Source organism: Tympanuchus pallidicinctus, unplaced genomic scaffold (genome assembly GCF_026119805.1).
Source record: "Tympanuchus pallidicinctus isolate F22 unplaced genomic scaffold, pur_lepc_1.0 scaffold20, whole genome shotgun sequence".
NCBI classification, from domain to species: Eukaryota; Metazoa; Chordata; class Aves; order Galliformes; family Phasianidae; genus Tympanuchus; species Tympanuchus pallidicinctus.
In genome coordinates this window covers 13,621,587-13,637,550 of record NW_026294722.1, presented here as the reverse complement: position 1 = coordinate 13,637,550, position 15,964 = coordinate 13,621,587, and the positions used below count along the sequence as shown (strand labels likewise).

The window sequence follows — 15,964 nt, the reverse complement described above, 5'->3', positions numbered from 1 at the left end:
GGGAAGTCTTGTACCAGGCCAGTTCGTACTTGAGCTCTTCTCTAATCCTTTTTGTAGTATCAGTCTTGCTCATGATGACACCCTGCCCTGGGATTCATCAGCCTGTCTTGTTTCCCATCTCCTTGCACTGTGCCCAGCTCTTTCAGGGAGGCCAGGGTATGCAGATCTGCCTCTCCTGTTGACCTGTCTTTGCTACAGATCCCTGAGACAAAAGCTATCCCTGATAGTGTGTGAGCTCCAGGGGCAGCGGCCCTTCAGTTCTTCCTCTCTGCTGGCCCCAACGCAGCAGATCTGGTGGAGCAGAGAGTGCAAGCCTTGAGCCTAGCTCAGCAAGGGAACGGCAATACCCAGAGCTGAAGGAGCCAAGGGAAGGCCAGTCCTTCCCCCCACCCAGAACCAGGCACAAGCCTTGTCCCTGCAGCAGCCACCAGGGTTGTGCACACTTTGTGCCTATCTGCAGGCTGCAGCTTTGCTAAGTTCACAAGAGCTCTATCTGGCTTACAGAACCCCCAAACGCATGACAGAACAGTCACCCTTCTGACCTCTTTGCATTGCTTTTTGCTTGTTGGCTTGTTTTCTTCATCTCTGAGTTAGTGACATGGTTCCCAGCAGCACTGCTGTACCAAGAACCGTGCACTGGGAGGGGCAGATCCCAGCCCCGGCACAGGCATCCCCATGCAGGCTCTTGCAGGGAGGAGAACAGTGAGAAAATGCCCACACTGTGCAGCTGAGCAGGTCCACAAAGGCTGCTTCGCTGAGGAAAGAGTTACCATAGTTTCCAGGAAAATTATGTAGCAATAGGATGGGAGGAAGGGTCCAACATCCTTCCTCCCCCTCTGCAGCTCTCAGGGTGGCAGGCACACTGTGCTCCCTCAGCTGGCCAAACAGAGGCCACCAGCATGCCCAGAGCTGGAGAACAGCACTCTCCTCTTCGGGAGAAAATCCTGTGGTGTGGCTGCAAAGGGAACCGCAGCGCAGCCAGGACACAGCGCAGGCAGGGCATGAAAGGCTGCGCTGAGCAGCTGACTGTGTCGACCAGGGCTCATCCTGTATGGTCTTTGAGGAGAGGGACTGTTATCAGTGCTTTTAGATTTTCTCCTTCTTTTTGACCTAGATTTCACGTTCCAGAAATAGCTTTCTCTGACATACCAGCAGGAAAGGGATTAGAGAGAGAGTGGTCTGTGCATGTGCGCACACCAGAGAAGATTTATGGTATATGCTCCATGACTGCTTGTAAGGAATAAGGGAAGGTATGAGTGTTCCGTGATCTGTTCATATGACCATAAGACACAAAGAAATTTGTAACAACTGTTTCTCTCCATACTCATCTTCTCATTTTTCATCTCTTTTCGTCGTTATTATGGAAAATCCACAACCAAGCCCAAGCTGCTCCCTCTTCCCAGGAAGTCCCTGATGTTGCTCCATGGCCATAACCCTGCTGTTACCTCCACACCGAAGCACCTCCGTCCTCTGCAGCAGTGAGGCTGCCCCTGGTGCTCCCCGCACACGCGCCAGCAGATGCAGGGCAGGCAAAAGTGGCTCAGCCTTAACGATGAGAAGTGAGCATGGCTCTGTGGTCCGAGCCACCTCCCAGCAGTGGCCGTACACAAAGCAGGAAAGGAAGGCGGCTGCCAGCATTTCCTTTCAGTAACATGCTCAGAAGCCACATCCTTCTCACGGCGTACCACTATTGCTGACTGCAGTCAGTAGTTGTGTCCGTGTGCATGCAAAGGTGAAACGGGACCACCAAGAGCAGCCCACCTTGCTAAATGCTCCCGGCCGCACGGGAGCGGCCCCGAGCTGGGGATGGCCAGGACAAAGCTCGGCAGCGGGGCTGGAACAGGAACGCCAGCCCCGCTCTGGCGGCCGCCAGCGGGAGGCGAGCGCAGCGCCGCGACCTCCGGCCCGGGCGCTTTCTGTTTCTATTTCCCCCGCCCGCCGGTTTCCCTCCGCCGTCCTCCACGTGGCGCTCCAGTCGTCTGCCAGCACGGCCCCGGACCGGGCGTGAGAACGTCCCGCGGGCAGCGGGCGGGGCGGGGCGGGGCGGGGCGGGGCGGGGCGGGGCGGGGCCGGGCCGGGCCGGGCCAGGGGCACCGCCGCCGGGTCCGCCGCGCCTGCGCGGGGTGCGGGCGGTGACGCGCGGGGCGGTCCGCGGCTTTAAGGCGCGGCCCCGCCCGCAGCGCGCAGCCGGAGCGGCGGGCGGGCGCGGTGAGTGCGGCGCTGGCGGTGCGCGTCTCCTCCCTTGTCTCGCCGGCCGCAGGAGCAGCGAGCGTGGCCCGAGCCTGCGGCCCGCCCGGCGCCCGCCCTTCCTCCTGCCGCCGGGCCGGTTCTCCGCGCCGAGCGGCCCCGCGGCTCCGCTCGGTGGGGCCGGGCCGACCGCCCCCGCCCCGCGCCTCCCCGTCTCTCCGGTCCCCTCCGCCCCTCCTTTGTGTCTCCCATGGCTTTGTGTCTGGAGCTCCTGAAGCAATGTGAGTGCCCGGGGCGCGGCGGGCGGGCGGGGGGCCGGGCCGGGCCCTGCATGGCTCCGCGGCGGCCGCCGCTCCCCGCCTGCTCCGCTTGCCGCCGCTCCCTGCCCCGGTCGCCGCCCCCGGGGCTCCCCCGCGCCTCGCCCTCCCCGCTTCCTTTCTCCCCCGCTTGGCTCTTCGCTGCTCCGGGGCTCCCGGCCGAGTCTCGCTCCGCTCCCGGCCGTGCCGTGCCGCTGCTCGGCAGAGCGCGAGGGACGCTTCTCGTGGGAGCGGGAGGCGCGGCCCCGGGTCTCGCTTGCTATTGAGCTTCCCCGCGGGAGCGGGACTGCGGCGGGCGGGGAGGAACGGCAGCGCCGGGCGGTCGGGCTGTGCCGCGCTCCCATCAGCCGGCCGGGGTCGCGGGGGGTCAGCGGCCGGCCGCCCCGGGTCGCCGCTTAGGCCCGTCGAGCGGCCCCTCGATGCCGAAGGAAACGAAATAGCGTTTTTCTGGATCGCGCGCTTCCTGATGTGCTGCTGATCCTTTTCAGGGAGCCGGTGGGGCTCTGCCTCCCGCTGAGGAAGGGTATTGTCTGGGTGCCGAAGGCTGATGCTTTCCGTGCCTGTTGCTGCTAAAGGCTGACGCTCAGCGGTGTGCCAGGCTGGCGTTCTCTGTTGGGAAGTGCTGCTTTGGCCTGGGACGAGGCCGGGTCTCGGCTGGGGCTGCCTGGTGCAGTGTCCTCCTCCAGGGCTCCTGCCTTAGGCTGGGTGCTTCACAACAGAGCAGCACACATAGCTCTGGAGGCAGCGTGGTGTCAAGGCTGGGTGGGTTTCACATCTAGAGTTCTGAGTGACTGTAACTCTTAGTTTCTACCGCAGCCTTTATTGAAAGGCTCGAAGAAGAGCATTGTTTCCAGAACCCATTTCACTTATTCTGTGAGAATATGGACCTTGACCCTGGGAAATGTGTGTCTGAGTCAGGAATGAAATCAGGATCTCTGGCTCCTAGGCTGTAACTCCCCAGTTAAGAGATAAAAATAAAAAAAAATCCTACTCCATGTAGCATTGGATCCTAAAAATAAGTCCAACCATGTGGAATGGTAATGAGCCAGATTGCCAGTTTGTGCCAATCGGCAGACTTGGTTCTGTGGGGTCTGCTTGGTGCCTGTTCCTGCAGCGGGTGCTGGGAGGAGGTCAGGCTGCTGTCAGCGTGTGGGGAAAGTGTCTGCAACCAGGGCTCACATCCAAAAGGTAATTTGTGTGCGTGTATTCTGCAGTGGTAGTCAGGAGGACGTGTGTTGGACAGGTGTTGGAGGCACGGAGAACCTAGAAGCACGTTCTTTGTTAAGTTACAGTGCTGTAGATCTCTTCAGGGTGGTACCTGACTTCTCTGTGTAGCAGAGATGTGTCCACACTGCGGGCCTCAGAGTTCTCATTGTGGATTTGCAGTCTGGAGGGTAGTGAAAATATGGGGGGAGAGAGTTGGAGTCGTGCAGCCCTCACAGCTCCAGGTCCAACAGGCGCACTGCAGGGCACGCTGGGCTGTGCCTGTGGCGTGGCCCCGGCTGTGGAGCAGGCAGTCAGCTGCTGGCTGAGCTGCCTTGGCCTTTGCAGCTGTGGGTGGGTCAGCAGTTGGGAGCTCAGCTGCCAGATCTGCATGTGCACATCAGGTCCATGGGCTCTTCTGACTGCTTAACTCAGGGTTTTTCACCTGCTGCTCCAAGCTCCAACCTGCTGTGCTGTGCCTGGAGACCTGGTGCTCCGTGAGCTCTGAGCTCTTTGTGCTTTTAATAGAGAACTAATAACTGCTGAGCACTCACAAGAACCAACTCATTATTTGTGTCCTGCATGGATGTGTGCTGTTGGAGCCCAGCTCCTCGCGGCTGGAAGATAACTACTTGCTGGGCCTAGAGGTGCTCTCTGTGTCCATTTGCAGGGCCTCAGTGGTGCTGTGTGCAACCTGCAAAACAGCCTCAAATGTTTTTAATGGATTGAGGAGGCATAATTGGATTCAGCGCAGTGCAAGTTACAGTAACATATGTGAGCTGGAAGGATTAAGGCTGTGCAGGCGGGTGGCCTTGTTCAAGAAAAATCCACTTTAATATCTGCAGTGGAAAGTTGTCACTGTTTTTTCTGTCAGAGCAGATTTAGAAAGGAAGGGGAGAAATACTAAGTATAATTGTGGCTTGCTTTGGAAGGAGATTAGTGTTCAGGCTATTGGATCAAGTGAAGGCTGTACTGAGACTTGGGACAGTAGCAGTGAACTTGGGTCCCTCTGGTACAGCTCCCAGAAGGTGCTGATCCTCCACTCCTGCTCTGCACCTCGTGGTGCAGTGAGGGGACAGCAATGCTGGAGTGTTGGAAGTAAATTGTCCTTAACCAAGCGGAAGTCAAAACTATTTGCAGCTGTGCTTGTTGGTGAGAGAGCAGGCATGCTGGTGCTGTCTGTGTCAATTCCTTTTGCAGCATTAATGAATTGTTGGGCACTTGGTGCAGATGAGCATGCTAGCGAACCTTTCCTTCCCTGGAGGAGCAGTAGGTGAAGGGAGCGATTACTCCAGAACTGAAGTTTGGGCCTCAGCTCAGCCCTCTGCATCTCTGCCCCAGGATAGGGCAGTACCAGTGGTTCCGTACTGCAGGATGGGCTGACAGTCACTGTCTGGGGTAGGTGAGGAGCAGCCCTGGGGTGATGGTCCTCACCTGCAGGTGGTACTGAAGCAGGAATGCAGTGGGGAAGTTTATCTCAGGATATGCTGGTATAGTCACCTGGAACATGCGAGCGGGGGAAGGACAGATTGACCCAGCGCTGTTTAACAGTGAGCTTATGTAGGGACTTGAATGCAGCACTGTGTTGTTGCTCTCTGAGCTGCTGGTCTTCACTGAAGGTCTGAAACTTGAGCAGGTGACTGCTGGACAGGGCTGGAGAGGGAAGTGCACTCAACATGCCTTTTTCTACCCAGGAGAGTAAGTGAAATTCCTTCTGGAGGTTCTTCCAACTTCTGTTGGAGATAAGACTCTGGCTACCTTCTGCCAGGTCTCCCTGAATTTGTCCTTGCAGTGTTTGGGTACTCTGGAGGAAGATAAGTTTGGATTTCCTCCTGCCCTGCCAGGCCCTTTGCTTGGTCTCACAATGTGAAATCCCCATGTAAGCATACCAGATGCAGGAGGGACGCCTGACACCTGCATGAGTTGAAGTGCCGCAGCCTGCACACTGCTGCTCCCCCTAAGCAGAGGGTGCACGCAGGAACTTGATGCTCCTCATTGGCATACAGGGTCCCAGGGGTTAAGCTTGTCACCTCTTCTTGCAACACCAACAAAGATTTTAAAGTCTCTTTGCGGTGGACTTAACAGAAACGGGACATAGCTTGCTCCATCAGACAGCAGTGCTTGAAGAGAAATAGTATAAGGATACATAAATTTAAATTACCTCTAATATTTACATGAAGGACATGCTGACTGTCTGTCTTGCACGTCCTATTTAACACTCTTCATTAAGAAGTTCAGGTTTCATTTCAGTGATCTTTTCTTTTAAGCCTAATTGTAAGAGATCAAAGCTTAAGTTACTGTGTTGTGCCTCCAGTTTGAGGCTGACCAAGAAACTCCAGTGATGAGTGTTTCAAAGGTAAATTCTTAGTTGTGTGAGCCTGTCAGAGTGTAAAATTAAAGCAAAGACTAGAAGTTGAGTATGACTTCCTACTGATGCTGTCACAGTGCAGGTGACACTTAATGAAAGCTGAGAGGTATTTAAAAATTGATAAAAGGGAATTTTCAATGGAAGTTGTTGTCTTGAGGTTAGTCAAACTTTTGAGGAAGTTATTTGCATTATTTTTTATATTCTGGGAGCAATTGAGGTTCTAACTGAATGTAGCCCACCTGAGGTGTTACTGAGCTGCAGATGATCCCAGACTTCCTAGCCAGGGTGGGAATATCTATGGTTGCATTCCATTCAGACTCAAAAGTGAGAAATTACAGCGTGGATATTCCATCTCTCCTAAGCCTTATGAATAAGGTAACTACTGATGTCTGAAGCTTGAGGAAATGTCCCAGGCATGGCAGAGTTGTGGGGTTTGTGAGCTCTCCTCTGAAGGTGCTGGTGAGGAGCTGCCCTGCTGCCTGGCTACTGGGTCTGCTTCTGCCAGGGCAGCGTGCATCAGAGCAGCCTGGGTGCCAGCACACTGCTGTGCAGCTGCTCTCCCTGCCACCTGGAAGGTTGCTTTGGTCCCTGTTTTGTTAGGAAACCTTCTCTTGTTTGAACCCTGAGGCTTTTCTCAGTCCCTCAGTTTGGCCTAAACGTGGGGTCTCGAGTCACAATGGTTTTGTCCAGGAACTTTTCCAGGTTTTTGTGCTCTGTATTGAAAGACTACCAGCGCTTTCTTGCTTGACCTGCCACTCTAGGAACAACCCTGGGCTCAGGTTTATGCCTCTTAGCACTGCTGGTCAGAGCGAAGCGAGCTCCCTGGCAGCTGGTGTAATGGCCCAGCCCCATAGAGTGTGTGGGGTGACTGTCCTGGGAGAAGGCAGCTTTGGTGCTGGTGACTCAGGGCAGGGAACTTCTTCCCTGAGTGCCTGAGCAGCTGCTTGTCCTGGTCACTTGGGAGAAGAGTGACAGGCAGTGCTTGTGCATCCAGAGCTGTGGTGTTGGACAAAGTAGCTGCTGGGATCTGAAACCGTTGAATTTTATTGATCTTTCAGTTTGCAGTGTGCCAAGAGAAAGGTCTTGAGGTGGGAAATCCCAAGTAGCAGGCAGTGCAGAGGTGTAACCTGCAGCCTATTGCCTCAGCCACAGTGCTGCTGCTGTTGGCCTTGGATTTGCAGTTGGCACCAGGCTCCAGTGTTTGCATCTCACTGACACACGGAAATCTTTTAGGGCAAGCCTTTAGGGCGTTCTGTTGGCTGCCATTGCTAATAGTGATGTTATGCCATACTTTAGCCTTTATCACTTCTCTGTTAACTTGCATACTAGAGACAAGTGCTCCAAAAAGCTCTGTATTGCTGAGAGGAGGCTGCTGATGCAGGCTGGTGCAGTTCTACTCTTGCAGAAGTTATTCCTTGAATCAAAGCAAGGCATCAGATTTAGGAGAAAAAAAAAAAGGGAGCCAGGTCATTTTTAAGTGCAAGCATCCAGCCTGCTGAGCAGTAATGGTGTGAGGGCTGGGGGCCCTACTGCCTGGGAGCAGCTCGTGGCTGCCAGCAGGTGCGCCAGTGTGAGGGCATCAGTGGTTGCTGCATTGGCCCTCCCTGGGGAGGTGGGGATGCACAGTGCTGCCCTGCACGCTCCCTGCCGCAGCAGGATGTGGCTTTCTGACTGCAGCCCATTTGCAGGAGGCCCAGGGCAAGGTGCGGAGCTGGGGCAGCCTCCCCTGACCAGTGGGAGCCACAACCTGGCCCTCACCCTGCTGCTATTGTGCTTGGGTCATTTGGCTCACCTGGAGAGAAGGCTGCTGGCTGCGCAGGGGAACCCATTCCTTACCTGTCCAGGGTGACATAGATGTGTGTCTGTCGCCTTGCCTCTTCAGAGTGCTGTGCTTTGAGCTGAGCTTCTCTCCTCCTGTTAGGACAGAATGGGGCCAGCCATTTATGCTGCTGGTGTTGTGACAGCAGCAAACTTTGAAATGCTGTCTGCTTTCTTCTGGCTATTTGTGTGCTTACCTTTGATTTATTTTTTTTTCCCCTGTTTTTTAAGGTCTTTGAATATTTAGGCTGCTGGGAGAGGCAGCTCTCAAAATAACTTCAGAGACTGGTTATCTCCAAATATTGTTTCCATTTCTCTCAGATTCTTCCCTTTTGTTGGTAATGTCTTTGCACTGCAGCAAGGTCTGGCTCACACTAAATCACACGTTCTGCTCTCTTCTAGCTCTTGATCTCCTAGCGAACATGGTTGGGTATGGGTGATGGCAGTTGTTCTCACAGCCAGCAAATGTGGTCGCAGCTCTGCTGAGTGAATTTGTGTGCCAGCAACACTGAAGCCATACTGAAGAATGAAGTAACTGTTCTGGAGGGGTAAAGCAGTGGTTTATGAAATGTGGTGCCCCTCAGAGGCTATCCTGCAGGTGGAAGCATGCAGGTTTGTGTTCCTCTGCAGCTTGAGCCAATGGTATCTGCAGGTGGCAGGTGTCAGACTAAGACCTGGAAGTATCACAGGACAGCTTGTTTTAATGTCAGTGACATGGGTTGCTGTTAAGGCCTTGACTCGGGCTTCTTCATGTGAAGTGATGTCACCAAGCTGAGGTAGGAGCTGGTAAGTGTTGTGTACAGCAGCTCGCTTGGGTGGTGGATTTATACTTCTGCTGTAGTTGTTAAGGGTACCTGTTCAGTGTGTTTTATTATAATTCTTACGATGTGATGATTTTTCAGCATCACTTTGAACTGACTCAGTTTTTGCCAGCTTGCCTTATCACAAAACAGCTGCCATCCTGATGACTGCCCAGCCTCTGCATGCCACAAGTCAGCCTGTGCTAGGACTGCACACTGTTTTTCCTGCCAAGGGTGACAGGCATCTCCTTCCCACTGAATCACACAGGAACAGAGTAGGTCTGCTCAGTGCAGTGTTATCCTAGAAGGCTTAGCCACTGCTGGTGGTGAACATGGTCAGTACTGCTGTGCTCCAGCTGCTGTGTTGGGTGCAGATGTTCTCACTCCAGCTAGCCTTTGTCCTGTAGCTTGCACCTTCAAGCTTGCTGCCTCTAAACCAAGCATGTAACTTGCTGCAGTGTTTGGGCTACCTGAGAAATGTGGCTGGCTGAATTTATAGACAAGTAGAGGAGCCTGTGACTTAAAGCCCAACTGTGGCACACTGCAAACTGACATTCTGTCCCAAGGGCTCCCCAGTAGCAATAAGTTTTTCCTGGTCAGCGTATGCTGTAAGAGGGAGTGGAGGTCAGTTAGGGAATCTTCCCTGACTTAAATTGTTTTGGCTTTGCTGGGAGCGCGTCCACTTACAGTAGTGGAGATTGGTTCTGTGTGTCTCTTACTGCTTTGGAAGCTGAAAGCAGTGTAACATAGATGCCTAGAAGGTGCAAATCTCTTTCGCAGCCATTTCAAATCCCGGAGCTGTGCCATCCTTGAAGTTAGTCTTAGCTGTCGTGATTCACTGCATGGGTTGGCAACCTTGGGTTGGTTTCTTTTGTGTTGCCCCCACGTGTGTGCTAATTATAACCAGCTGAAAGGCACTTGAGAAGATTTGCTGAGGAATAATGGGCTGAGAAGCCTCCGAAGCGTGTGGGCAGGCTACAATGGAAAGGGGAACTCAGTGTGAGGGAAGAGGGGAAAAATGGTATCTCTGAGCCAGGCTGTGCTCAGCATTCTTAAAACTGGGAAAGGTGCTAATGATATCATGGATCTTCCAGTCTACAAGGACTTCTTATTTATAGCCTTGGTTGGGGGGTTTTGGGTTCACCTGGCAAACTAAAAGAAAGATTTTCTTTGTTGGAGAGACGTGCTTTCTCTAACAGCTTCTCTCATTTCTGTCAATTACTATGGCTCCAACCACAAAAGAGCTTTCTGGTTCTAATTGGCCTCCTCCTGCTCTGATTCCGTTGTGTTGCTCCGTTGCCATGGAGACGATCGTGATGTCACATGCTATGGCATCACTGACAAGTGGCTGGGAGGCAGTTGTTAATGTTCACCCTCGCCCCAGCAGTCAATAGGTGGGAGGAGAGCTGGATAGAACTCGGGAATGATACACAGCTTTTAAACAGGGCCGGGCTGCTGTTGCTTTGAGAGAGACACGATGGAAGAGGTAATATGACTGCTTTCTAAAAGTTGTTCATCAGTATGTCTGTTGTGTTGAGCATACTTTAAGAAGAATAATGATATGGCAGGAAGCCCAAAATCTCCGGCTATCACAGTGCTACTTCACTCGAGCTCTGTTAACAAATGTTTGTGATGCCAAATCCCAAGTACCCACTCGGCTGCATTCCAGTGGTGCTGTGGTGGGTCTGGGCTGGGTAACAGGTACCCTGAGCTTGTCTGCATAGCTCTGATGTCAGTCCAAAATGCTGGTGTGGCGGTCAGAGTGACTTCTTTAGGGGTCTCAGTAGCTTTCCAGCACTTCTGAGACAGAAGTTTCTTTCTGTTGTGGCATTACTTCAGTGCACCGAGGGGTAGCAGGGTGCTGCTACACAGTGAGCTCATGAAGGCCGGCAGGATTTGACTTGTATGTCCTGCGTGAGCTCAGTGGAGACGGCAGTGTAGGAGAGAATCGGGCTTCTTTCATAGCTTAATTCTGTCTTTTGCCAAAATGCTGGGAACTTGCATCTCATTTCCTGGAATGCCGTGACTCATCATTGCTAAGACAATGTTTGAGAATGTGTCCTGGTTTCTACAAAGTCCTGCATGCGTTTGTCCCTAGCTTTATCCATTTGCTGTAAGCTGTCAGGCTGTCTGAGCACGTGGCACAGTACGCTGTCTTGAGCCTCCTCAAATATTAAATAGTCTCCTCTTGGCTAGCGGAAAGCAGGACTCTATTTTTGGTGCTTGAGCTGGCAAGCAGATAGCTACTTTTTTATTTTTCGTCGTTGAAAAGGGGCCTCGTCGCTGCTGCCACAGAAGCACGCTGCCAGTAACTTCTCTCCTTGTGTTGTGGATTTCCCTGTCCATGGGCTGTGCCTGGAGCTCTGGGATGAGACCGGGGTGCTCATCTGCTGTGCGCAGGGACCTCGAGCACTGCAGCTGTAGCAGTTCTTTGGGCTGTTCTGGGCTTTAAGCACTCAGGGCTGGTACTTGCTTGGCAAGCACAGTAGTACATCTTCTCCCTTGTGCTTTGCTTGTTTTAATCTGCCTTGTGTTTAGACCAAAGGGATACAATTTCATGTAAGATGGAAACTAAAACAAGCTGACTTTTTCAGAGTGAGAAATTTCTGGCTGTTTTCCTGAAGGGATCGAAACTGTTTTTCAACCATTTTGCTGACAGATGCCTTTTTCTCATTTACTTTCTGAATTGCTGGCCTTTAAGATGAAAGGCTATAGAGCACAAAGGCAATGTCCTTCACAGGGTCTGTCTGGAACCTTGTAAGAACCCTGCCTGGAGGGAGGGGGGGCTGTGGCCAATAGGCCAAATGCATTTGATGTCACGTTAATTTGTAGTGGTTGATCATTCTGCAGCTAGCTGTCTGGCTAGCTTGGTTACAAGCTGAAAAGGGTAGGGGTGTTCCCACCTGACAGAGGCTGGGTCTGGCCTGCTGGCTGTGAGCAGCTTTACTGAGGATACCTGACTAAAAAAAAAACTGATCTGGAGGAACTGTTGCACTAGGAGGGAATGGATGCTAAAATACCTAAGATTAAAATTGTTCAAGACCAAAGTTTGCAGGCAGATGTCATTCAGGAAAAAAATGTTAATAGCTCTTCTGTAATTATGCCTAGTCTGTGAGTCTGTTTTTATCCAGTTGTGTGTGTGGAATGGAAAGCTACCTCATCTCTGGGAAGGATAAGACAGTTTCCCTTATATACAGCAAAAGAGCGAATACCAAAGTATTTAGAGATTTCCATTAAAGGCTGGTTTTTTTGTTGGTTTTTTTTTTTTTTTATTACATGTGGTCTTGTCTGAGCAGTTATCCCAGCAAATTCCTCTATTATGTGATCGAGTGGCTAAGAAATGGGCTGTTCCTTCAGAACAAGGCTATGCGTGGTGTACCTTATCCTCCAAACCCGTTTCTGCCCTAGGGAGTTACCTGTGGATGAGTCCATGATCTAATATTCTCAGCTGCTTTGTTCCTATGCCAGCGATGACTTCTGGCACACTTGAATACCAAATACACATCAGATAATCTGACCACTAGATAACTTCCACTGCTGAGTTCTCAGTAATCCATTATACGTAGTCAGCTTGGAATATGTGATAGAGGCTGCTTTGTATTCCCATCTTTCAAAAATATGAAGTGCCTGACTGATGTTGTGATCCTTGAAGAGGCAGCTTGGAAGCTCTTCTTTCCCTGTCTATGCAACAGGTAACTTCTGCCAGTGGGAAAGAGCTTCATCCAGCTCTGGAACAGACAGAAGAGGAGCAGCTCTCACGAGTGACAAATCTGTGTTGCATACTTCGTGATAGGTTCCTCCATGGCTGCTGTCACACAGCCAAAGGAAAACTAGGTCAGCATAGTGCTGCTTTGGAGAGCAAGGGGCTGGCAGGAAAGGCAGAGACACCAGTGCTCCAGCCTCTCCTCTGTTCCTGGTGGCAGGTCTATGCTGCCCACCTTGGACTTCAGATACTTTAACTTGTTTTTGCCTTCTGTGATTTCTTCCTCCCCCGTGCCAAACCCTTTCTGCTCAGTATACTCGCAGTTTTCTCAAATGTTACATGCCAGGCTGGATTGGCTGGCATGTAAACCGACTGATGTACTGCAGGAGGAAAAACTGAGATGCCAGCCAAGGTTGCCTAAGCACTTCAGGGTAGGGCCAGAAACGAGTTAATATTCTGCAAGTTGATGTGTTCTGCTGTGTTCCCTGAAATGCAGGCATAAGGGCACGTATCTGCCACTCAGATAAGTTTAAAAAGACGTTTGGCAAGATGATTGCCCATGGGATGGTAAGCAGTTTCCAGGTTTAAGAGGGAATAGTGGGCTACTGGCATCTTTTGCAGGATGACCCTGCAAAATGTATCTCATGTATTAAGGAAAACAGTGTTCCTGTCTGAAAGACAGCATAGTGAAAATTGCTACAAGTTTGGGCATCTTTCCAGCACTGAAGTTTCAGGCATTCTTTCAGCAGCGATTGGTTAAGGGTTGTGACACCAAATGCTTGTTCAGATTGCAAGTCATCAGATCATGCTGCAAGCCAGGGCCTGGAGATGAGAATCAAGTCATCTTGTGCGATCTCTGATAAAGTCTTCTGCACTAGAGCTGCCTGATCTGTAGCAGCAGTGGTCAAAGCTGAACAGAGTGTCTGCAGACATCCCATGGAGATGGAGGTTAACAAGGTATGGATTTGTGCTCAAAGCAAGCTTGTAGAGAAAAGCAGATGATGCAGAGCTGTCAGATGTTGTTCAGAAGATGGCTAAAAGGGGAGTCATTTAAGCACATCTGAAAGTCCCAGGTTAAGCCGCCATGCTTCAGAGTGGTAGGGTAGGCCTTAGGTTTTGTGTTGTCTCTTCACTGCTTGGTAACAGCTGGCCAGTGAGTGACGTGAGAGAATGAAGTCCTTCCCTCTGCCTGTAAGCGAATCGTAAAAGAATCTTACCTGCTCTTTTCCAGTCCCTCACCAAAGGGGAAATAACTACTGAGCCCAGGTTTGTTCTTCCTGGGATCTTTCTACCTGCATTGAGCGCTGCTTACAGTAAGGTGTCACGTGCAGGGCAGGCATGAAGGAGGCAGGGGTAGTTAGTACTGTGCTGTTTCAATCTTGAAGTTTTCCTGGTCTAGCCAGTAATGACACACTTCAAGGATGTGAATCAGTTGTATCAGTGGTATTTTTTTTTTTTTTTTTTTTTTTTTTAAAAAAAAAAACTTGCTGCCCAAACCACAATGCAGTGGTGAGTAAGGATAGGATGGGGTGGATACAGAATAAGGGTTAGGACAGAATGGGTGAACAGTACTGCTGGCTCTGCTGCGTGGTATGGTCTGCTGCTGGAAGCTGAACTGCCAGTCTGCCACAGTGCTGATGAGCCTGCCTGGTTCCAAAGCCTCTGTGGGGCTGGAAGAAGCAAGTCTGAAAACCTGCAGGCCTGGCTGCAGGCAGCATAACCTCCTGCATCACCTGTCCCCATAAGCTGCAAAACTCTTGTTGAGTCTTTGTCCAGATTTTCCGTATCTTTGTCATTTTCCTGGAGAATATATGCTGGAGATGCCTGTGTTGTATATTTAGTCTACTTACTGCACAGAGTTGTTTTGAGCTATTAGTAGCCTTAATTTGAAGGGCCTGTGGCTGCTGTTTGGTCTCCAGCACTGAGGTTCTCTGAGCCTGTTGATCCATGCAGCAGCTGATTCATGCTGGGCTCAGCTCTGATCTGATTGACTGTGACAGCTTCTGGCCGTGCTGGCGAAGTGTGCCTGGTGTCACGGGCAGGGCTGGGCAGTCTGTGGCCAGGGGTGCTGGTGAGCTGGTGCTGTTAGCCTGTGGTGTGCAGTGCTGAGGGTCAGAGCTAAGGTTTCTATGTATGTACAGTCACGAATGTAGGAAGGAAGTAGTCCAGCAGGATCTACAAAACTTTGTGTGCTCAGCGGTGCAGCTTGTTCGTATGTGAGCTCTGTCTCTGCACAGTTTGTACTTGGTTCTGTCTTTAATTACAGACTAAAGGTAGAGTACATTTTTTCCTCTTCCAAATAAGATGTATGAGTAGTTTTTGTAACTGGCTTTATGGTAAAATCCCTCTGACAGAACAAAGGAGTGATTATTTCTTTTTCTTTCCATGGTAAGAAATCTCTGATTAGGTCTGATTTCTCTGGCATTGTTAAATACTCAGGAAAGTGGGATGCTTGTTGATACACTGGGGCTGGTACTCCTTAATCCAGCAGGCACTAAGGCATGGGAAGCGGGGCTGCTCTTCCCCTGGTACAGGCTGCTCTGAGTGCTGCAGTCCCAGCTGTGCCCATGCTCTATGCTGTGGTAGCTGAATTCTCCCCGTTTCCCTACCGTGCACATATTTCTTACCTTGCACCCATTGCTCACCATAGTATTACACTTTGTGGACTTGTCTGTGGAACCCACCAGCTGTAAGTACAACTGGGATGGAAAAGGGGTCAATGGGAGGCCGTAATCTCATAGGGAAGCTTTGTTTGTGGGCTCTTTGAAGTGTCACCCTCCAGTTTCACACTTTGCTTTTTGTTTCACGCCTGAGTTCTGTTTGCCACCTTTCCCTTCTCCGGCACCTTCAGAGAGCCATCAGGTCAGCTTCCCTTTCTGTGAAAGGTCTGAATGTTCAGGATGGCAGGGGACCTCATAAGCTGGGGGTTGGTTGTCCGAGGTGATAAGTCAGACTGCACATTTGCTTTGAAATTTCAGAAGCAATTGTTCCATGTCATTGCTCTCACATGTGTACCTAACAGAAATGAGTAGTAATGCACAGAGCATACATATTCTACATGTGAGATCAAAGGATGTGTCAGAACTTAAGCTTTAATATCCCGAAGCTTTTTGCCTCTAATGCGCAAGAGCTGAAGCCTGAGGCAAGTTTGCTCATTCTGATTTAAAAAAATATATATATATTTTCTAGTTAGTCAGACTACTGAGAGTTTGCACTAATAACATTCTGGGTTTGAGAATAGCACAATTTGCCTAACCAAGCTCATCTCTAGCTTTAAATGCTGTCATCTTCCCGTGCTCTTACTCAGTACTGAGTGCTGTGTGTGCAGGGAGGTGGCTGCTCCTGGTACCTGGCTGGACAAGGAGAGGGTGGAATGTCCTGGAATGTGGCTTCTGAGGAAAGAAGTAGCACTCTAATCAAGTGAGAAATCCAGTCACTGTGCAGATTGTCACCGTGTCAAACACTTTCCTTAAATCCTGCTCTGGCTTTGAACATCGCTGCAGAAGCAAGCCAAGAGAGAACAGGTCAGGGTCCTTAGACTTCAGTTTATCCATTCAGGAGTTGTTGG

At 51.1% G+C, this 15,964-nt stretch overlaps 1 protein-coding gene across 5 annotated transcripts in view; it reads left to right on the top strand.

The window, feature by feature from the left end:
* The window catches only part of DLGAP4 (DLG associated protein 4), a 155,006-nt gene that overhangs the window by 111,887 nt on the left and 27,155 nt on the right, over positions 1–15,964 (top strand). Inside the window, exon 1 of one of the 5 annotated variants that reach the window (XM_052683691.1) lies at positions 2,353–2,468. The exons of the other annotated variants lie outside the window; for them this stretch is intronic. Within the exon in view, the coding sequence (XP_052539651.1) occupies positions 2,438–2,468 (31 nt within the window). The 5' untranslated portion in view covers positions 2,353–2,437. Of the gene's footprint in view, positions 1–2,352; positions 2,469–15,964 lie in introns of those variants that run through there. 5 annotated transcript variants of the gene reach the window in all.